Raw genomic sequence first — 23,154 nt, forward strand, 5'->3', positions numbered from 1 at the left:
ATCCTTTAATTGGCGGGGCTAGCAGGCACCTACCTGCCGTGTACAGTGTGTCCGTGCCCACAGATCCCACATACTTTAAGTCCGATGGGGGCCCGCGATCGTGTCACGGAGCTGCAGAACAGGGAGATGCCTATGTAAACAAGGCATTTCCCCATTCTGCCTAGTGACACAACAGGGAGCTACTGCTCCCTGTCATCGGAAAAAGTGATCGCTGTCATGTCAGTGGTAGCCCACCCCCCACACAGTTAGAATCACCCCCTAGGACACACATAACCCTTTGATCACCCCCTAGTGTTTAATCCCTTCCCTGCCAGTGTATCAATGACAATGGTCCCAAAATAGTGTCAAAAGTGTGTACCGTAATGTCGCAGTCATGATAAAAATCGCAGATCGCTGCCATTACTACAAAAAAAAAATTATAATAAAAATGCCATAAAACGATCCCCTATTTTGTAGACATGATTGTGAATGTGATTTTTATTTTTTCATCGAAAATATGTAGAAGAATACATATCGGCCTAAACTTTTTTTTATATATTTTTGGAGGATATTTATTCTAACAATAAATATTGTTTTCAAAATTGTCACCTTTTTTTTTTTTTTTTTTTTTTGTTTATAGCACAAAAAATAAAAACCGCAGAGGTAATCAAATACCACCAAAAGAAAGCTCTATTTGTTGGGAAAAAAGGATGTCAATTTTGTTTGAGTGCAACGTTGCACTACCGCATAGTTGTCAGTTAAAGCGACGCAGTGCCGAATCGTAAAAAGTGCTCTGGTCGGGAAGGGGGTAAATTCTTCCGGGGCTGAAGTGTTTTAACATAACTTGCTTCTTTTGTTGTCTTCAAAAATAGTTTAGTAATAAATCTACAGACAAGACGACTTTGTTTTTAGCTAAAGTAGGTATGAACTATCAGGTTTTTCTTGCTATATCCCGGTGCAAGGACATTCACCCTCTCTGTTAAGGTGATTTATGTTCAAGTTGTCGCCAGTTTAGGAAAATTGGGATGCCTATTTCAATGAAACCTGTCTAACCGGATGTCTCCTCACTTTGGAGAGTTTTTCGCTCACTTTTGTTGCATCTCTAGGACAGGATGTGAAAGAAAATCTACCCCAAAAGAGATACAGTCGGGGAAAAAAAACAAAATACAGGAAATGGCCAGCACGCCATATGGTAGATCTTCTAATTTTTTCTGACACCGCATATGCAACCGTACAGCGTTCCACCAACATTTTAAAGGACAAACAGGTCCCCTTTCTCTCGGTGACAAATTATATTTTGATAACTGCATCATACTTGCCAGCATCTTCATACCACTCTTTGAAGCAGTGGCACCCATGGCCCACACATAACATGCCCTCCTTTCTGGCAATCCATTCCAGATCACGCCCACTTACTGTGCAGTCCTACCCTCTCAGTCTACTCTGTAATACCTTGCTCTGAGTTGTGAAGAAAGAAATCTGGAATGTGTTGCCCTCCTTAATGTCTTTTATTTAATATATCACATGCACATCAAACACAGTATGGGGACATTAAACGTTAATGCATTTTTGGCAATAAACAGCACTTGCTCATTACCAGGTGGTTATGAGTAAGCGTCGTTTATAGTGTGAAACGCATTAACACTTATTGTCACCATACTGTGTGTGATGTGTATGTGATATATTAAATAAAATACATTGAGGAGTGCAAGGATTTCTTTCTTCACATCTATCCAGACGGGCTGTGTTAGCACCCTTGGGATCTGCTGCCAGTAAAGGCAATCTAGACAAGTTCACCTTTTGCATTACCTTGCATTCTTTGATGAAAATAAGGTTGATATTGTGATCTCAGGACGCAGCCTGGGACACAGCATCATTGGGACAGAGTACCTAGATGAGGGAGTGAATAATTTTGTGATTTGTGGACACAGTTTTTCATTACGAGTCTACTAATTTAACCGGTTCCCGACCAGCGCACGACGATGTACGTCGACAGAATGGCACGGGCAGGCATATTGGCGTACAGGTACGTCCAATCTTCAATGCCGCCCTGCCATCGGGAGCGCGCCGGTCGGGACCCCCGTGAGTCCGGTCGCGGGACCTGCTGACTCGATCGCCGCGGGCATCCCCACGATCGTCTCACGGGACGGCTGAATGGAGGAAATGCTGTGTAAACAGCATTTCTCCATTCTGCCTAGCAACTAGTGACACTGATCTCTGCTCCATGTGATTGGAGCAGAGATCAGTGTTCACTAAATGAAAGCCCAACCCCCCACAGTTAGTAACACACCCCTAGGAACACTTAACCCCTACACTGCCACCCACTGGTTAACTCCTTCCCTGCCAGTGTCATTTACACAGGAATCACTGCATTTATATAGCAGCGATTACTGTATAAATGACAATGGTCCCAAAAATATGTCAAAAATGTCCGATGGGTCCCCCACAATGTCGCACACGCAATAAAAATCGCCGCCATTACTAGTAAAAAAAAAAAAAATAATAAAAAATTATTATTAAAAATGCTATAAAACTATTCCTATTTTGTAAACGCTATAACTTTTGCGCAAACCAATCAATAATCGCTTATTGCGATTTTTTTTTTTACCAAAAATATGTAGAAGAATACGTATCGGCCTAAACTGAGGGAAAAAAATGTTTTTTTATATATTTTTTGGGGGATATTTATTATAACAAAAAGTAAAAAATAATGCGTTTTTTTTCAAAATTGTCCCTCTATTTATGTTTATAGCGCAAAAAATTAAAACCGCAGGGGTGATCAAATACCACCAAAAGAAAGCTCTATTTGTGGGAAAAAAAGGACGTTAATTTTGTTTGGGAGCCATGTCGCACGACCGCGCAATTGTCAGTTAAAGCGACGCAGTGCCGAATCGCAAAAAGTGGTCTGGTCTTTGACCAGCAAAATGGTCCGGTCTGTAAGTGGTTAATGTAGCTCCACACATTGGCTAATTTAACAATAAAACTATGACTGCATGTATGGCCAGGAAGAGGGTAAGAAGTTATTGCTCTTGGGACAGTGGCAGATGTACTTTGATGATAGCTTTTCATATAACGAAAGTCTTACCTCCACAACAAATAAGAGCAGCAACAAACAATGCAATGTCGCTGTCATCCAGTTCCAGGGCATTGAACTTCATGGCAAACTCAAACTTCGGTTCCATCATGTCTCCAACTGGCTTCCTCAAACTCTTCAAGAACTCTCGGGTAATAAAACCATTTCCATAGGCCACCAACATCCCATCTTTGTTCATCACTGAAGCCAGCATGGCAAACATGGCTTCATACACTCCGTATTTTAATAGAGTCACCTGATCGTTCAGGTCCAAGTCAGTAAAACCAGGGATGGATTTGGCAAACTCTGTAAGTTCTGTGACAGTTTCCACAGAAGTGCACTGACAGCAGTGGAAGATGCGTACCTCAGCTTCTTTGTTCTGAATACCGTTGGCCACTAGTTTAGCTACTAGTGTTTTCTCTGCCATACACAACGTCTCCATGTCATGTATCACAAATGGCTGCAAGGAAGACAAATGTAGATAGAGAAGATTCAAGAAAATTCATGAGATTCAATTACATATACACCCTAACAAATTCTCTTATTTGCTTCCTTTAGGTCCGGTAAATAAGCACTTGACCTCTGGAAGATTTACTCCCCCTACACGACCAGACCATTTTCTGCAGTACAGCACTGTTACTTTACCCGAGTACCTGTGTTACTTTTTCTGTGGTCATGCAGCGATGTACATACATTTTTTTTTTTTTATTATATCAAAAAAAAAAAAAGAAAACCCCAATAAGCGTATGTTAAACAAAAACAGCAAATGCTAGTGCTCAGGATACCGGCATAGTGACCCGAAACCTGTTAGATTCAATAAAAGTAAATGAATAAAAGCAGGGCTGGAGATGGATATAAAATCAATTATAAAAAGTCCAATCAATTATGGAAGATAGTGGATCTTGAGAGCTTGATGAAGATGACAGAGTCTATTAGATAACAAGCACTAAGGGCAGCTCTTCTCAACAGTGAAGCCAACTCAGGATAACGACATGAAAAAAAAGCGCCTCTCGTGGAACAGCGTATGACGTCAGCGGGATCAGGGCAAACACTGATCCTGCTGACCTCACACGCTGTTCCAGAAGCAGACTGTCACCATCTCTTCCGTAGGAAACAGCCGGCTTCCTCTCTGGCTCCTTGCAGCTTTCACAGCCTGGACTTGGTACTCCTCTGGACACGCTCCTGACACCAGCAATACCATCGTGAGGTACTAATCTCCAACGAGCACATCTGTACTTACTCTCACATGTAAGTGTTGGATACTTTTATTGTATTACATATTAAACATTGCACTCAGAGGCGTTTTTCTGTGCTTTTTTTTCAATAAATTGATTGGTTTGCGCAAAAGTTATAGCATCTACAAACTATGGGATATATAATGGAATTTTAATTATTTTTTATACTGGTAATGGCAGTGATCAGCCACTTATAGCGGGACAGTGATACTGTGGAATGGGCATCCACCCCCCTGGAAATCGGCGGGGAGGGCCCGCCGCTGACTTTTTTTTTTTCTAACGCTGCTGACATGGCTGCTGCTGTAATCCGGTGTGATGGCTCCAGCCTCCAGTGAGTCATGTGCAGTGCAGACTGTCACTATAGACCTGGCGCCGCCCCCTCGTGTGGACTGAGGACTGGCACTGACTGAAGTGGTGCGCAGCAGTTACAGAGGACTGGAGGAGGAGGTTCAAATCAGGAAGCAAGGATAACTCGTCACTGCCTACTGCCTAGTAGGGGTGCTGAAATTAATCGATGCATCGCGATTCGGGTGTCCCCAATGCGGCATAGATGCATACGGACCGGAAAATCGATTGCAGGTGACATCATACCCACTTGCCTCGCTCCTCCCGGGAAAGCGCTCCAAGTGTATTTTTAAAATTACTTTTTATTTAATAAATGCCGAGTTACATTGAATGATGTGCCCCTCTGTATGTGCTTTTTAAAAAAAATTGTCACTTCATACCGCATTTCACAGTAAATACATCCCGATCATGTGCCGCACTGAGCCCGGCCCGCCTCTCTCCTCTCACATCTCTCGAGTCCTGACGTCAGCAGGGAATTCTCAGCCCCACCCACTGACTATAGCTATCATATCAGAAGAGAGGCGGGTGGGGTTGAGAATTCCCACCTGACGTCAGGGCTCGGCGCGGCACATGATCGGGATGTATTTAGTGTGAAATGCAGTATGAAGTGACATATTTTAAAAAAAAAAGCATATACAGCAGGGCACATCATTCAGTGTAACTCTGCATTTATTAAATAAAAGGAACAGTAAGTAGAGTACAAAACTTCTGCCCAGGAAAAACATCAGGGACAGACTGATATTCTGCAAAAGGTACAGGGATTGGACTGCTGAGGACTGGGGTAAAGTCATTTTCTCTGATTAATCCCCTCTTTCTGTATTGTTTGGGGCATCGGGAAAAAACCTCTGGAGAAGAAAAGGTGAGGACTATCGTCAGTCCTGTGTCATGCCAATAGTAAAGCATCCTGAGACCATTCATGTGTGGGGTTGCTTCTCAGCCAAGAGAGTGGGCTGACACAATTTTGCCAGGACATAACCATGAATCAAGAATGGTACAAAAACATCCTCCGAGTGCAACTTCTCCCAACCATCCAAGAACAGTTTGGTGAGGAACAATGCATTTCCCAGCACCTTGATAACCAAGTGGCTTGGGGACTAAAACATGGAAATTTTGGGTCCATGGCCAGGAAACTTAATCACATTGAGAACTTGCGGTCAATGCTCAAGGAGATGGATGAACAAACATCCCCACCCACCCACACACCCACACACACACACTGACAAGCATTGAATATGCAAGAATGGGCCGCCATCAGTCAGGATGTGGCCCAGAAGTTTATTGACAGCATGCCAGGGCAAATTGCAGAGGTCTTGAAAAAGAAGGGTCAACACTGTAAATATTGAATATAGAAACTTAATGTAATTGTCAATAAAAGCCTTTGACACTTCTGAAATGCTTGTAATTTTACTTCAGTATACCATAGTAACATCTGACAAAAAGATCTTAAAACACTGAAGCAGCAGAATTTGTGAAATTCTCAAAACTTTTGGCCATGGCTGTACTATATTATTATTTTATTATACAATTTAAAAAACAAATCCACAATGGCAGCCCCCATGTTTGACTTTTTAGGACCAGAAGCAAAGTGCAGTAACCCATAGGAACAAATCATAACTCTCCTTTTCGGCATACCTGACTTCAATACTTTGCAGCCTGATTGGCTGCTGAGGGTCATTGCCCTCTGCACATGCCACTGATCTTTGTACAGCCTAACAGAATAATCCCGATCATGTTTGCACTGAAACATTTGCCCCAGAGGCTGTTGATCAGAAAGTAGCATAGAGTTTAGGTATAAATACTTGTGAGTGACTCCATACAGGTACACTGCAAGGTGAACTGGTTCATTCACAAACTCTGAGTGCCTGAACTTTGTATGTTTATTCTGTATCTATTAACCAGATACTGCCCTGCATAAAGAGCGGCTACAAGGTTGAGCCAGGATAAAGTAACTTTTTACTTATGAATTTACCTGCTAGGATCAGTGTAATACCTACAATGAACAGAGAGGACAAAAATGCCCTGGTAAAACTAACAAGCTATTATATATACTGGCCCAGGAGGCAAATGCATCTCCGTCCTCCCTTGTTATTTCCTCTGTTCTTTACATAACTGCTGGGGATTGTTTTTAAATGCGACAGGGTCACTTTAACTACAAAGGTTTATCAAAACTACATTCAATTTTGATACAGCACTGAAATGTTTCCATAAAAATTTGCACAAGTAACTGATTGTTCTTTTATGTAAGCCACATTGCCATTTTCTTTGTAACAACAAGTCTTCTATGTAATGAAGCTTTGTGTATTTGTTGGAGGGGAGTGTAGAGTTTTTATCAGAAAGGCGAGCAGTAGAGGACACACCTGCACTGCACAGTCTACACACAAGTTCAGGGAAGGTCAGAGCAACCTTGAGGGCTGCCACGATCAAAGAGAACCTTTTGGTCTCTGGAGGGAGAACAGCAATTAGATGACTTACTGGGTTGCTGCCTTTCCCCGTGAGAATGGCCCGAGCTTTTAATTTGTTCATGTTGAAGTTTTTCTGATAGGCGTCATAGAGGAGTTTGGCTAGGGACAGAAGGTCGGCCATCTGAGAGTCCTTGATATCCTGCTCACTGGTCAAAATTTCTGCCGTCAGCTTTGCTTTCTCTGAACGAGGCATTCTCCCAAATCGAATTGCTGAAAAGACACAAGGGGCCTTGTAATTAGCATAAAGAATGGACCTCGCTTTTCCAAGAGCTTTAAACAAAAACAGAGGTTGATTTACTAAAACTGGAGAGTGCAAGACCTAGTGCAGTTCTGCATAGCAACCAATCAGCTTCCAGTTTAGAAGCTGATTGGCTACCATGCAGAGCTGCACCAGAGTTTGCACTCTTGAGCTTTAGTAAATTAACCCTATTGCCTGTGTTGTGCCACAAATGCAACAAGATCCAGACATTTGTTCTTCAACTGTCCAGTGCAGGTTCAAAGGGGATTCCCTCTGCCAAAATCTGTATTTCAATATATCCGAAGTCATGTTTCTCTGTACATACTGTAGTTTTCCTAAACAAATCATTTTCAAAATTTGTTATCTAGAGATCCTTTCAGACACAGCACTTCTTCTTGCAGGCTGACCATGCTAAGCCACTGCCTAGAAAGTAGCAGCAGCATGGTCAACATGCCATGTGTTCCTCCAGTTGGCTACTGATTGCCTATCAGAATGGATAGACCGCCCAACAGCCAATGAAACAAGCACATGGCAGGCCGACGCTGCTTCTGCTAAATATAAGGCAGTGGTTTAGTGTGGTCAGCCTGCAACAAGAAGTGATGTTACTGGCAGGATCTTCAGGAAAAATAAAAACTTTGCAATTGATTTACAAACAATTATCTGTATGAAGATATAATATCAAACATACTGAAAAACAGATTTACATATGGGTTTACATACATATAAATTTATGCAACAAATACACATTCCTAAATGGAGATAGAATAGATATCAGGGATGATAATCACACCCACTGAGTAAGTCCCGGTGAGGAGGATACGTGTTAGGGAAAATAATGGCATGACATCAGCATTCCTGTATGGCACTCAGCCACCGATACAGTTATCAATATTGATAATTACAAGCTGGATGATACACATGCATTTATGAAGGTTCATATTAGTGTTGCACAGAGGTCAAACTATTTTTTTTTCTATAAATGTATTGGGGGCATAATAATGATGTTGTGTATAAACAATAGAAAAAAAAAATGTAAATAAAAATAAAAAAAAACTACTGACACCGTCCACTGCCCTGCTGACTGTACATGTTTTAATACATTTTAAAATGTGTTTGAGCTTTGGGTTCACACCCTAATGCAATAGGCCGCAGACACCTATGGACATAAGACTGTGTTTCACCTTTATTTGTATATAGGTACAGAATTATACAGTATAGTGTGCTAATGTGAAGAATTCAAATTGCATGGTATCATATTTGGAAGATATGGGACTCTCATGGCAGAAGATATAGATATGACATCATGTTTTCAGCACACAATGGATCCCTACAGACACTGCAAGAATATTATAGGAGCAAAAAGCTCATGCAGATCCATGGTGTTCTGGCAATATATATATTCTTATCCATGCTGATACCAGTCAACCTACTGGCAGTTGTTGTAGGACCCCTTCTGCAGACCTTGCCCAGGAACATGTGCGATAGGAATTTTTTATGTGCGTCTAACATCACTCATGCCAGAAACTGCCCAGGTGATATTATATTACACACTCATGACTTGCTGAAACACAATTTATTCAGTGTATATAAGAAGGAGACTTCTATGGACTTTATCTGCACATGTGTATAGCTACCATCTATTATTCTGACCAGGTGCAGTGATTGCATTATAGTATTTCTGCATATTGTGGTGATGCCATATATGTGCCTTGCAACTGAAGAGCTTACCTGATATAGTGGATGCAACAACCCCCCCCAGGTTCGCACACCTTTATATAGATGCTTAACTGGACAATCTGGCTATCTAGCACACTTTGAGCCATAATAAAACTATAGATTTGTAACAGGATGTGGATCTAGGACAAAAGTACTCTTATGGATTTATGAGCATGTTTGTGTACCTAGTTGCTAGTGATCTTTCAGCTATTGTGCCATTTACGTTTCTAGGTGCTGCTACAATTTAAGAATAGGATATCTTGAAAAACTTCTTAGTTACCATTATATGTCTTGCTTGTGAATTTACACGCATGCCTAACAGGATTACCATTTTGAAGTGATTTTAAACGTCTGTGGTATTTGTTTGCAGCTTTTTGAAATGAAAGCAGTATTGAACCCAAAACCAAAAATGTAATATATTGCAGCTTACCAATCATTAGATGTGGTGACTGCATCCGTTTTCTTTCCTAAGGCTTCCCCCCCTTTGTTTTCACCTGGTGATCTGGCCAGTAACATACCTCTTGTATTAGTGAGACCACTCTGGATGAAGGAGCACAGGGCACCTTTGGAAAGCAGCATTGTTATCTGGGGGGGGGGGGGGGGGGTGTTAGATACTAACTAGGGTTGCACAGATACTGGTATGTTATGTAAAAAAAAAAGTTATAAAGCCTAAGTGCAGCCAAAATCACAAACAGAAAAGTCAGCACAAGAGACATAACTTGCAGTCAGTAGAATGTGTCCCTTGTGCTGATTCCTGCCTCTCCCTGTCATAATCTTCCAGTGCAGCGGGTGTTAATACAACTAACAGACTGTCACAGGCCCAATCAAGAGAGCCTGGCCATGCCCGTCCTTTCCGCCCAGTTGCTCCATTCATAGAAGTCAATAAATTACACAAAATATATGAATATGAGAGGGGGGGTTAATTCATAGAAGCTGTAACACGGCTTCTATGAATGACAGCCCGTCAACTGTATTAACCCCTACCACGCTGAAAGATTATGGCAGAGTGGATGAGGGGACAGGTCAGAGGAATATTTTCACTAACAGAAGAGGAATCGGTACCCTTGTGCTTTTTTTCCTGTTTGTGATTTTGACTTCACCTAGGCTTTAAATGTTTAAAATAAAAACCAAAATGTTTGAAAGCACTCCTACATACACACAAATACATCCATGCATAAATGCATGTTACCTAAGAAAAAGGTGATCACACTACACATGGTATATATCATTGCGCATATTGAAGTGAGAGAAATAATTTTAGGCCCATCGTTCACAGTTAAGCCTAAACGGATGACCTGTAGGGGCTTTTAAAGCGTCACCTATGGACAATTTTGGGTACCACAGCTTGTTGCCATTTCACCGATGTATGCAATTTTTAAAATATTATACGGACAGGGTGTTTCAAATCCAAACTTGAATCCAAGAGTCGGGCATCGTCATGGTATCTACATTCTTGTGCCCCTCAGGCTGGGCCCAACTTGTGGATCTCTTTGGTTCCCTCCCTCAGTGCCCCCGCACTGGGCATATGGAAACTACTGCAACTGTCTTGTTTTCTACATTCCCTTGCAGATCCTATGTGCTTTATCAGGCTCTTTACTCCATTTGAAGACCTCTGCTTTGGTGAAGGTCCCATTCATAAATCACTCTCTTTCTCATATTGTATCTTTCTTAAATTCTCTTCCCAACAGGATTCACCATACCCATCCAAATGAGAAAGTGACCCGATTTACCAAATTTACTGATGATCAGAAGAAATGTATACTCTTCTTTGCCCACAAATCTTCCTTGTGTAGCCAATGCCAAGAGACTACATATAAAATCCTGTCACAATGGTACCACACTACCTCTGTTCTAGCATTCATGTTTCCTGAACATAGCCCTTCTTGTTAGCAATGCGGAGCCCAGGTCGATACAATATTCCATATCTTTTGTGACTGTCCCAATATTCAGCTTTTTTGGTGGCAAGTCTTGCAAATTCACAAACTAAGGAAGGTCTCCCTTTTGACAAGCCTGCTGCAGTGCTAAAGTGGAAATCTTCCTTTTTAAATGTACCCACAGGTAAGCCTATACTAAGGCTTACCTGTAGGTACTGTAGATATTTCCTAAACATTTCTTGTGGAAAACCCATTCATATTATCTTGAAATGTTACTTTGATGAAAAAAAAAAAGTTCCACCACGCTGCAGTTAAATATAATAATAAATACAGTACATCTTATGAAACACAGTATTCACAGATTCATCCTGCAGCGCTATAAAAGTGTGTAAATAATTACAGTGCCTTGCGAAAGTATTCAGCCCCCTTGAACTTTTCAACCTTTTGCCACATTTCAGGCTTCAAACATAAAGATATAAAATTTTTATTTTTTGTGAAGAATCACCACCAAGTGGGACACGATTGTGAAGTGGAACAAAATCTATTGGATCTTTGAAACTTTTTTAACTAATAAAAAAATGAAAAGTGGGGCGTGCAAAATTAGAGCCACCTTTTTCTGCGATTACAGCTGCAAGTCGCTTGGGGTATGTCTCTATCAGTTTTGCACATCGAGACTGAAATTCTTGCCCATTCTTCCTTGCAAAACAGCTCGAGCTCAGTGAGGTTGGATTGAGAGCATTTGTGAACAGCAGTTTTCAGCTCTTTCCACAGATTCTCGATTGGATTCAGGTCTGGACTTTGACTTGGCCATTCTAACACCTGGATACGTTTATTTGTGAACCATTCCTTTGTAGATTTTGCTGTATGTTTGGGATCATTGTCTTGTTGGAAGATAAATCTCCGTCCCAGTTTCAGGTCTTTTGCAGACTCCAACAGGTTTTCTTCCAGAATGGTCCTGTATTTGGCTGCATCCATCTTCCCCTCAATTTTAACCATCTTCCCTGTCCCTGCTGAAGAAAAGCAGGCCCAAACCATGATGCTGCCACCACCATGTTTGACAGTGGGGATGGTGTGTTGAGGGTGATGAGCTGTGTTGCTTTTACGCCAAACATATCGTTTTGCATTGTGGGCAAAAAGTTTGATTTTGGTTTCATCTGACCAGAGCACCTTCTTCCACATGTTTGGTGTGTCTCCCAGTTGGCTTGTGGCAAACTTTAGACGAGACTTTTTATGGATATCTTTGAGAAATGGCTTTCTTCTTGCCACTCTTCCATAAAGGCCAGATTTGTGCAGTGTATGACTGATTGTTGTCCTATGGACAGACTCTCCCACCTCAGCTGTAGTTCTCTGCAGTTCATCCAGAGTGATCATGGGCCTCTTGGCTGCATCTCTGATCAGTCTTCTCCTTGTCTAAGCTGAAAGTTTAGAGGGACGGCCAGGTTGTGGTAGATTTGCAGTGGTCTGATACTCCTTCCATTTCAAAATGATCACTTGCACAGTGCTCCTTGGGATGTTTAAAGCTTGGGAAACCTTTTTGTATCCAAATCCGGCTTTAAACTTCTCCATAACAGTATTACGGACCTGCCTGGTGTGTTCCTTGGTCTTCATGATGCTCTCTGCGCTTTCAACAGAACCCTGAGACTATCACAGAGCAGGTGCATTTATACAGAGACTTGATTACACACAGGTGGATTCTATTTATCACCATCAGTCATTTAGGACAACATTGGATCATTCAGAGATCCTCGCTGAACTTCTGGAGTGAGTTTGCTGCACTGAAAGTAAAGGGGCCGAATAATTTTGCACGCACCACTTTTCAGTTTTTTATTTGCTAAAAAAGTTTAAATTATCCAATAGATTTCGTTCCACTTCACAATTGTGTCCCACTTGTTGGTGATTCTTCACAAAAAATTAAAATTTTATATCTTTATGTTTGAAGCCTGAAATGTGGCAAAAGGTTGAAAAGTTCAAGGGGGCCGAATACTTTCGCAAGGCACTGTAATCCATACAGAGTGCTAGGGCTGCAGGATTAATGGTTAAAGAATCAAGATCGCAATTCTACCCCCTCCCGATCTTAAAAAAGCATTTCCTCTCACAACATTGCTAAAGAGAAACATTGGTGATTATTTACTGAAGACAAATCCACTTTGCACTACAAGTGCACTTGGAATTGCAATTACTGTAGATCTGAGGGGGGAATTGCAAGGAAAATAAAAAAACAGCATTTTAGCTTGCACATGATTGGATGATAAAATCAGCAGTGCTTCCCCTCATTTCAGATCTTCCCCTCAGATCTACAGCAACTGCACTTCCAAGTGCACTTGTAGTGCAAAGTGGGTTTGCCTTTAGTAAATAACCCCCATTGTATAATTTGGTACTTTTAGATCAAAGGAATTAACGTCTGTCTATAAATGAGGTCAATTTAATCACTTAAAGACTAAACCTTTTTTTAAAACTTGGTGCTTACAAGTTAAAAATCTGTATTTTTTGCTAGAAAATTACTTAGAACCCCCAAACATTATAATCATTTTTTTTAGCAGAGACCCTAGAGAATAAAATGGTGGTTGTTGCAATATTTTGTGTCATACTGTATTTGCGCAGCAGTCTTTCAAATGCAATTTTATGGGGAAAAAATACAAAAAAAAACACTTTAATTAATTTAAAAAAAGAAACAATAAAGTTAGCCCAATTTTTTTGTATAATGTGAAAGATGATTTAACACTGCGAGAATAGTGAGAGAATCGTGATCTTTATTCCAAGCAAAAAACGCTGCACAAATACTGTGTGACCTAAAAAGTTGCAACGGCCACCATTTTGTTCCCTAGGGTCTTTGCTAAGAAAACATAATGTTTGGGGATTCTGAGTAATTTTGTAGAAAAAAAAATGATTTTTTTACATGTAGGAGCGAAGTGCCAAAATTGGCCCGGATGGGACATGGTTAAGGCTTGACATGTTGGTATCGATTTATGCAGCACAACCTAATTTTTTGTATTTCACAAAAAAATTGGGTAATAGATTACATCTGTGTACACTAGAATTACCTTCAATTTATTTATTTTTCTTTACAAAAAATGTGGGGTTGTTAATCATTGTGTTAATGTCTTGTGACATGGGAAAAAAGGCAACCACCCCATTTTATTCTGCAGGGTCTCTGTTTTCAGAAAATGTGTTTGGCGGGTTTAACTAATCTTCAAGCCTACAATTTGCATTTTAACATGTGCCACAAATGCAAAAATGGCTCTGGGACTAAAATATTTAAACTTTAAAATTATTAAAAACTGTGACAACCATGAGAAAATGGCTGGACTCAGTAGACCCGGGGTGATTGACAGCTCTGCATTGACCCGTGGTTGCTATATAGGATCTTGAAAAGAAGGGTTCAAAGACACAGTCCATTGTAAAGAACGGTCATGCAGAAGAACCTGACAATTTCATATATAGAGGTCAATGTAAGAAACAGGTGCTGGAAAGCTTACCATTATGGGACATTCCCACACTAAGGCACTTTTCGAACCGGCAATATTGGCACTTGTTCCGATTTTTCTTCTGGATTTTACAGAGCCGCTCACACCTGTCATAAACCAGTTTCAGGCGTATTGTTCTTCGGAAAAAGCCCTAAAAGAAGAATATATACATCTGTCTGTTCTTTATTCCAGTTATACCTGGAAGCCAGAGAGCTAAATAAACCACCAACTTCGTATAACCCTTGGGTTCTCCAAATAAATAATGAATGCAAAAGGAAGAGAGTGAAACCCACTTGTAATGAATAAATGAGGGGGCAGATCCTGAAACCGGGATTCTTACTTCCCACCACTGGAGTCCACTAGATATATGTGAGGTTGGTGTTCAGTTTTTGGTGGACTGACCCATTACAATGAAATAATCACAGACCATCAGCTATTCAAATGTACTAGTTAGGAGAACAGACAGATTCCCAATATTTTCAATAAATTCAATTCCTTTGATAAGGATGTATTTCTGTATTATCACTGAGATTCAAGGGTAATAAGTGCATGTGGATTCCTGGAATACATACCTTGGTACACATTGTATTGTACCTGGCATTGTATTGTACCTGGCAACCTCATCTGATAGTGACCATTTACAATGCGCAGTTAAATATTACATAACATATACAGCACAACAAGTACTTCACATAAAATGGCTGTTGCACATTTGTAAATATGAAAGAGCATGATATGTGACATGTCGTGGGTAATTTTGTAAAGGAAAGAGTTCTGTGTACATAGCCCTCAATTAAACAATAGTCACAGAGCTCTTGCACTTTATACCTCCATACTATCCTCATTGCTTTATTGCCATTTAATTAAAACTGACAAAAATCAAACTAAGGTCATATAGTTTTGTAACCTGACAAAAGACATGTCCATCAAGGTAAGCCTTGATAAAATTACCAAAATCTTATATCTTTAGAAACCTTAGATAATCAAGAAGAAGGCACAAAGCCTAACCGAATAAGCCTCAAGTTGGTTCTAAAGGCTGAAGTTTTTTACGTTCATACATTTTATGCATGAACATAAAACACTTTCTCTATGCATCACCAACTGGGGGGCCGTAGCCCCCCTTATACTCACCTGAGCCCGATCCAGCGATGTGCACAAGAGCAGCTGCTCGCCCAGCTTTCTCTCCTCATTGGTTCAGACACAGACATTGGCTCCCTGTGCTGTCAATTTCAGCCAGTGAGGAGGAAGGGCTGAGCCCTGTTCTGTGTGTCAATGGACACAGAGCGGGGTTTAGGAGTGAGCATGCATGTGTGCCCCCATAGCAAGTGCCTTGCTATGGGGCCCTCAGCAGGAGAGGAGGACCCCAGAGTGTCAGCGGGGGAACTAAGAAGAGGAGGATTGAGGCTGCTCGGTGCTAAATCATTGTATGGAGCAGATAAACATGACATGTTTGTTATTTAAAAGAAAAAATCCTTTAGTACCACTTTAAAATCCAAGCTGACATTTTTTTTCTTTTAACCGCTTCCCCTGACCACCTCACACAGATATACTGCGGCAGAAGGGCACATACCTGTACGTGGCCCTTTAAGAGGCGGGCTCGTCACCAAGAGCTCCGTGACTGTGATCACGGGTCCCGTGGACCCGATGCCTGCGGGGATACCAGTGAGCGTCTCGCGGTGAGGAGGAACGGGGAGATGCTAATGTAAACAAGCCCGTTCTGCCTAATGACACTGTCACTGATCAGCGCTCCCTGTAATTGGGAGCTCTGATCAGTGAAGTGTCACACACAGCCCCTCCCCCCCAGTTAGATTCACTCCCTAGGACACACTTAACCCCTACAGTGCCACCTAGTGGTTAACCCCTTCACTGCCAGTGACATTTTTACAGTAATCAAGGCAATTTTTCAGCGCTGTATAAATGGTCCCAAAAATGTGTCAAAATTGTCCGATGTGTCTGCCATAATGTGGCAGGTACGATAAAAATTGCTGTTTGGCACCATTACTAGTAAAAAAATAAAAAAATTATCAATAAAAATGCCATACAACTATCCCCTATTTTGTAAACGCTATAACTTTTGAACAAACCAATCAATAAACGCTTGTTGCGATTTTTTTTTTTTTTTACCAAAAATATGTAGAAGAATACGTATCGGCCTAAAGTGAGGAAAATTATATATATATATATATATATATATATATATATATATATATATATATATATATATATATATATATATATATTTGGAGGATATTATAGTAAAAAGTAAAAAATAATGCGTTTTTCTCAAAATTGTCACAATTTTTTTGTTTATAGCGCAAAAAATAAAAACCGCAGAGGTGATCGAATACCACCAAAAGAAAGCTCTATTTGTGGGAAAAAAGGACGTCAATTTTGTTTGGGAGCCACGTTGTACAAACCGCGCAATTGTCGGTTAAATCGACGCAGTGCCGAATCGCAAAAAGTGCTCTGGTCAGGAAGGGGGTAAATTCTTCCAGGGCTGAAGTGGTTAAAGAGGATCCCTTTAAAAAAAAAGAAACACACAAGGGTGCTGCAATAACCCTGTCCTCTCAGGAGTTGTCCCCCGCAGTAATTCTTTTTTTCTTTTAGATGTCCTCAGTCTTGCAGGCTAAATGATGCCCAGTGTATTGCTTATCCAAAACACACACACACTTTTCTTTTCCATACCTTGCAGCCCTCGCAGGCGTGTACTCCATAGTGAAATCCTGAAGCCTTATCTCCACACACCCGGCATTCGATGTTTAGAGATTTGCTTGGGTCTTCTGTGCCACTTTGTGCTGCTGGGAAGGTGATAGAAGATGGGCTGGATGCTGGTGAGAGGGTATCTGCAGCAAAACGAAGGGGTAAGGGAGAATTTAATGCATTGTATGAAAAAACCTTTGATAATCTTTTATTGCATAACTCTATAACTCTAGGTGCCTTTAGCGCTTGTAGATAATCCCTACATACCGTATATACTCGAGTATAGGTCGATCTGAATATAAGCCGAGGCCCCTAATTTACCACAAAAAACTGGGAAAACTTATTGACTCATGTATAAGCCGGGGGTGGGAAATGCAGCAGCTACTGTAAGTGGCAAAGAGGGTCAACAATGCCCATCTGCAGCTGCATGTCTCACTGTGTCTATTGCATGCCTCCCTGTGTCCTGTGCAGATCTGCCTACCTCACTGTGTCCTGTGCAGATCTGCCTACCTCACTGTGTCCTGTGTATGCCTCCCTGTGTCCTGTGCAGATCTGCCTACCTCCCTGTGTCCATTGCAGCCTACCTGTGCTAATCTTCATCCTTTGTGTCCTGTGCATGCCTCCGTGTGCCCATCTGCAGCCACCGATCAGCGTGTTATAAAAACATACGGCGGCCATTCCAGTATTCAAAATCCGCGCCTCCTCTTCGTCTGTGATAGGCAGAACACTCAATTTCCCAGCAGTCAGTTTTCAGCCTATCACGGACATCCCCTCATCCTCGTCTGAGGTATGAGGATGAGGGGATGTCCGTGATAGGCTGAAAACTGACTGCTGGGAAATTGAGTGTTCTGCCTATCAGACGAGGAGGAGGCGCGGCTTTTAAATACTGGAATGGCCGCTGTATGTTTTTATGACACGCTGGCCACCGTCTGTCTACATGACATGCCTGATCAGGTAGGCAGACAGCGGTGACTCGAGTATAAGCCGAGGGGGGCACTTTCAGCCTAAAAAAAAAGGGCTGAAAATCTCGGCTTATACTCGAGTATATACGGTATTCATAATTTAATTATTTATTAGGAGTGGGCCAGGGACAGTCAGCCTGGCAGAAAAGAGCAAGATGACACTGGATGTCCTCCAACCAGGAAATGAGGCAGGCTCTATTTGACTTGCTGCAAACTGAGAAGCTCACAGTGTGCAGTGACATCAGAGTAAACAGTTCCAGTACAGGAGAGAAGCCTGTACAACTGTGCAAGACTAAAGGGGAGGCTGGAGTTCAGATTGAAGTATGTCAATTTTGATTTAAGTAGAGATTAATTAAAACCCTTTTTTTTGCCATCTGGGTCTTGTTGGGAAGATTTCCTTCACTCCCTATCCTGCAAGCACAACAGGAAGTGAGGAAATATGTCCAAACTGAGAGAAATTCCCTCTCTGTCACCAGAACACATACTCACTCACATTGGAAGATTTCACCCCTATTCTACTTCTGGTAACAACTCAGAATTTGGGATTTTAATTCAGCAGCCCCCCCAATACCTGAGCCCCATCTCGATACAGGGATATTGCACAAGAGACTCGGCTGCCAGGGACTCTCCCTCTTGATTGGCTGAGACAGACAGCGGGCGACATTGGCTTCCGCTCCTGTCAAAGTTAGTGAGCCAATGAGGAGATAGAGGAGCAGGGTCAAGCCGCAGCTCCTTGTTTGAATGGACACACGGTGGTGTGGCTCAGCTCAGGTGCCCCCATTGCAAGCTGCTTGCTATGGGGGCAGGAGGGAGGGGCCAGGAGCGCCAGCAAGGGACCCAAGAGGAGGATCGAGGTTCCGCTGTGCAAAACTAATGCACAGAGCATGACATGTTTGAAAAACAAGACTTTATTATTACTTTAAGCTGCTAGCATTAATAAATAGATAGGGAAACTATATAATATTTACTTGTTTTAATTTTTTTTTCACATTTGTTCAGTTACTTTCTGGTTTGTGTCCAAGGCAAAGGATGTTATACATCTTTGGAGTCTACAGGAGTGGTTTTCTCAGCTAAGCACACCCACCTGCCTGATATTAGGGCAGATGGATACCAGGAAGTAAATGCTACATGAATCATCTGCACTTAATCAAGATGGCCATGGCCAGATATGCTAGGTGACGTTTTGTACAGTAACTTCTCTCTAGCAAAATAAAGCATGGAGACATGGATGGATATCTTTTTCTTTGAAAATTAAATCACGTTTTTGGTTTGTGGTGCTCAGATGTAGTGCAGTTCTGCTTTTTCTTAGATTCGGACACAGGGAGAGCTGCTTATATGCAAATTATCTGACCTGTGTGATTCTATCACTGCTCTTTAGAAAAATACGATTTAAGCAGTTCTGAATCGGAAAAAAATAAACGCTCAAATAATTCAGCATATATGTCTCAGTGTGTTACAAACTGGAGAATTGCAAACAAGGTTACATTTTTCAACAGCAAGAGATTCAAAGTGCCCATGCCATTTAGGCCAGAAGTTCAGGTACAAAAGCCGATAAAAGGTTACGAGGAGAAACCTTTAATAAATGGAACCTCTGCAAGGATTGGCCTGTGCCATCCCAAAGAAGAGTACGTAGGCAGTGCTACAAACACCAGGGATGGTGGTGGCAGTAAACAGGCCAAGCATAAAGATTAGGCCAAGACACTGCGGATAAAGACAGTTGCCAGCACTCTCCTGGGGACTATGAAGCGGTCACAGTACTCTGTAAAATGCACTGGTCAAAGCACGCTCTCAGGCGAGTCAGTCATTTATTTATTTTTGTTGCATTCTCTATTTGTACTTTTTCAATAGATACAAAAAGAAAGAAACACAGAGGGAGCAATGAAGGCATAAAAAAAGATTGCTTAGATAGAACAAAACCTCATGAACTATAACTAAAGTCAAACTAAGTATGATTAGCATAACCTTACAGGCCAGAGAGCACAGCAGGAGTTTAAGTAGTTCAGAAGCCGGTCTGAAAAATTACACCGTGGACCTGTCATAAACCTCATCGCATGGTTTCTGAGGGGCCAAATGATGCCCATATAGTCATCAATTTGAAGAGATATTCGGGAAGGGGGAAAAATATAAAATGTGGGTATGACTTGACCTAGTCGCAAAAGAGGATTTAATCCCGACCAATAGGAGCTTGCAGACACATAAGAACACGCAGACACCAAAGACTCTCATTCAGCATAGCAGTGGCATCACCCGCTTGTCCAGCTAATACCGGAATTGTTTGAAGTTGTCCATACATGAGAATTCAATCCAGTAGAACTACATGTTTACAAATTTCTCATTTGTATCTTATATTGTGCTTGTAAAACTTTCCATCACCCCGATATCCTCCACCTTCCTGATCCATTGTTGGATCGTCAGTGGTTGTGAAGATTCCCATAATGCTGAGATACATGATTGTCCTGCATTCACCAGATATTGCACTATTTTTTGTACTTTTTTTTTTGTGTCTATTTTTTTACTTTTTTTTGTTATCAAGCTATTGTGTAAAATAGAGAATTCGGCCGCTTTAGGAAGTATTCGGTCTGAAAATTTTAGTGATTTCATGAACTCCGATCCAAAAAATCAAGAGATGGACAAGTTTTTTTTAACAGCCCAGTACATTTTAGTTATTAAACACTAAACTGTAAAAAAAAAAAAAGTGTGTACTCAGATTGGAGGTGTACAAACAGTTTACTAGTTCTGAGTCACTGCACAGATGTACTCAATGGCAATTCTGTAATCCATTCCACAGTTTATTCCAATGGCCATTTTCCCCTACCAATAACACATGAAGAATTATTCCCACAAATTCCTAAGCCTCCTTGTTATTCTAGAGAACTCTCTCAATTTCCGAATAGTCACCAGATTCTGCCCTGACTTATGGCCAATTCAGAGTTGACTCACGGTGGTCAGTATGTATGTTGCTGTTAACTATATAAGTCAGCGCTAAGTAAAACAAATGATGCATGCAATACGTTGGAAAAATAGAAACACCAACTCTATGCAAAGGTGAAGCAGGTCACAGTTTGATTCTTAACTGAGGCTTTTCCTGCTGTCAGATGGTTCCCAGGAGCCCAGTAGGAAGATCTAGAGATGTGAAGGCCCGGAAAAAAAAACGGAACAATTTGGGAAAAAAAATCACTTTTTTCTGATTTTTCCTGAAGGCTTTTTTGTTTTTTCCCCAAAAATTTGAAATTTTTTAAAAAGAAAACAAAAATTGTGGAATATTTTATTTTAACATGAGGAATATTTTAAGACAGGGTGTTCAAATATTTTCCAAATCATTTCTAAAAAAAATTGCATGATATCAGATTATTCTAATTTCTGTGCACTGAGTGAGGACAAGTACGTACTAGGTAACAAACTGAACCCTCCAATGCAAGAACAGTATGCATTTCTTCCTTTAGGAGGTGCTGTGCTGCTATTGTAACAAGAAAAAGGCTCCAGTTTAGCTTTTGCATGTTAGTGGGTGTGTTTAGTTTGTTCTGTCCTCTTCACTAGGCCACAAAAGCATTGGAAGAAAATACAGAGCAACAAAAAGGACCTGAAAGTATATACTTAATTTAAAAAGGGTAAGCGTTTACATTTATCTGATTCTGAATCCAGAAAACTGAATCATTTAGCTACATTAGTTTATCTTTCTAAACTTTTGTGTAAATAATAATTTAATTACCAGTAATCTGGTTCTTCCCCCACCCCCACACACAACCATAGATTAGTGTCTTCTTGCAAAGTAGTCATTTTTTCTTGTTTTTATTTCCTACTCTCCTCAGAAAAATGGTGAGATCAACATCTAGCATATAGAGGCATTTTCACATTACAAGTTCTTCTGAAAAGAAAAATGTGATTTGCAAATATTGTCAGATGAAATATGCATTTCCAAATGCTACCAGGATGACAAAACACATTCTTGTATGTAACAAGTGTCCTGTAGATATTAAAAAAATCCTTCATGGATCGAAGTGAAGAGGAAAACAATGATGACAATGCACATCGTTTTTCTCCACCTTCTCGTAACAGAATGACTTTCAATCCTAAAAAGACAAAAAAGTGCTAATGTAGCATTTTTTTCAGTTTTTCAGAAAATTCCCATTTTTCCCCAAAAAAATGTTTTTTTTTCTGAGCTTCAAATTTTCCAGAAATTTTACATCTCTAGGAAGATCTCCTTTGGCCATGTAGGTGGTTGTGACATTGCCAGTCATAGTTCACCTAGAGAGTATCCACTACATGATCCATTACTGTATATATCAAAATTAGCGCAGTGATAAAATAAATCATAATAGTGTCCACTAAGCATATAAGGTGCAAAAGGTATATACAATTATAAATTAATACTTTGAAGTGCAATGTGTAAAAAGTTCTCCACACAATGGGTGAGATTTGCCAAAGCTGGTGCGCACAGAATCTGGTGCAGCTGGTGCAGCTGGTGCAGCTGTGCATAGTAACCAATCAGCTTCCAGGTTTTATTGTGAAAGCTTAAGAGCCGGTTCACACAGGGGCGACTCAGATCAGACTTCAGGTCGCCCCTAGTCGCCTTAAGTCACGCTACATGTAAAAATCAATGTAAGTGAATGAGAGCCGTCTTAATGCACACTACTGAAGTCGCTCCGAATTTATTAAAAAAATTTGGCGTGGGTTCCCCTCAGAGAGCATAAAAGGCCCTAAGGTCTGGTATGGATTACAAGGGGAACCCCCTACACCGAAAAAACGGCGTGGTGGTGCCCCCAGATCCATACCAGACCCTTATCCGAGCACGCTACCTGGCCGGCCAGGAAAGGGGGTGGGGATGAGCGAGCGGCCCCCCCTCCTGAGCTGTACCAGGCCGCGTGCCCTCAACATGGGGGGGTGCCTTGAGGAAGGGGGGGCTCCGCACCCCCCCACCCCAAAGCACCTTGTCCCCATGTTGATGAGGACAAGGGCCTCTTCCCGACAACCCTGGCCGTTGGTTGTCGGGGTCTGTGGGCGGGGGGCTTATCGGAATCCGTGAACCCCCTTTAATAAGGGGGCCCCAGATCCCGCCCCCCCACCCTATGTGAATGAGTATGGGGTACAATTTACCCCTACCCATTC

The 23,154-nt window shown here is 41.3% G+C and overlaps 2 protein-coding genes across 7 annotated transcripts in view; one reads left to right on the forward strand and one right to left on the reverse strand.

Annotated features, from left to right (window-relative positions):
* The window catches only part of CDPF1 (cysteine rich DPF motif domain containing 1), a 46,014-nt gene extending 42,192 nt beyond the window's left edge, over positions 1 to 3,822 (forward strand). For all 3 annotated transcript variants that reach the window (XM_077469337.1, XM_077469340.1, XM_077469338.1), the window contains one exon: positions 3,611 to 3,822. In XM_077469337.1, the coding sequence (XP_077325463.1) occupies positions 3,611 to 3,623 (13 nt within the window). In that variant the 3' untranslated portion in view covers positions 3,624 to 3,822. The remainder of the gene's footprint in view (positions 1 to 3,610) is intronic.
* The window catches only part of PPARA (peroxisome proliferator activated receptor alpha), a 104,594-nt gene that overhangs the window by 13,603 nt on the left and 67,837 nt on the right, over positions 1 to 23,154 (reverse strand). For all 4 annotated transcript variants that reach the window (XM_077469333.1, XM_077469334.1, XM_077469335.1 and 1 more), the window contains 4 exons: positions 17,072 to 17,229; positions 14,399 to 14,537; positions 7,105 to 7,304; positions 3,065 to 3,512 (listed from right to left, as the gene is read on the reverse strand). In XM_077469333.1, the coding sequence (XP_077325459.1) occupies positions 3,065 to 3,512; positions 7,105 to 7,304; positions 14,399 to 14,537; positions 17,072 to 17,229 (945 nt within the window). The remainder of the gene's footprint in view (positions 1 to 3,064; positions 3,513 to 7,104; positions 7,305 to 14,398; positions 14,538 to 17,071; positions 17,230 to 23,154) is intronic.

Source organism: Lithobates pipiens, unplaced genomic scaffold (genome assembly GCF_037356315.1).
Source record: "Lithobates pipiens isolate NorthernLeopardFrog02 unplaced genomic scaffold, aLitPip1_a1.2 Scaffold_8, whole genome shotgun sequence".
NCBI lineage: Eukaryota > Metazoa > Chordata > Amphibia > Anura > Ranidae > Lithobates > Lithobates pipiens.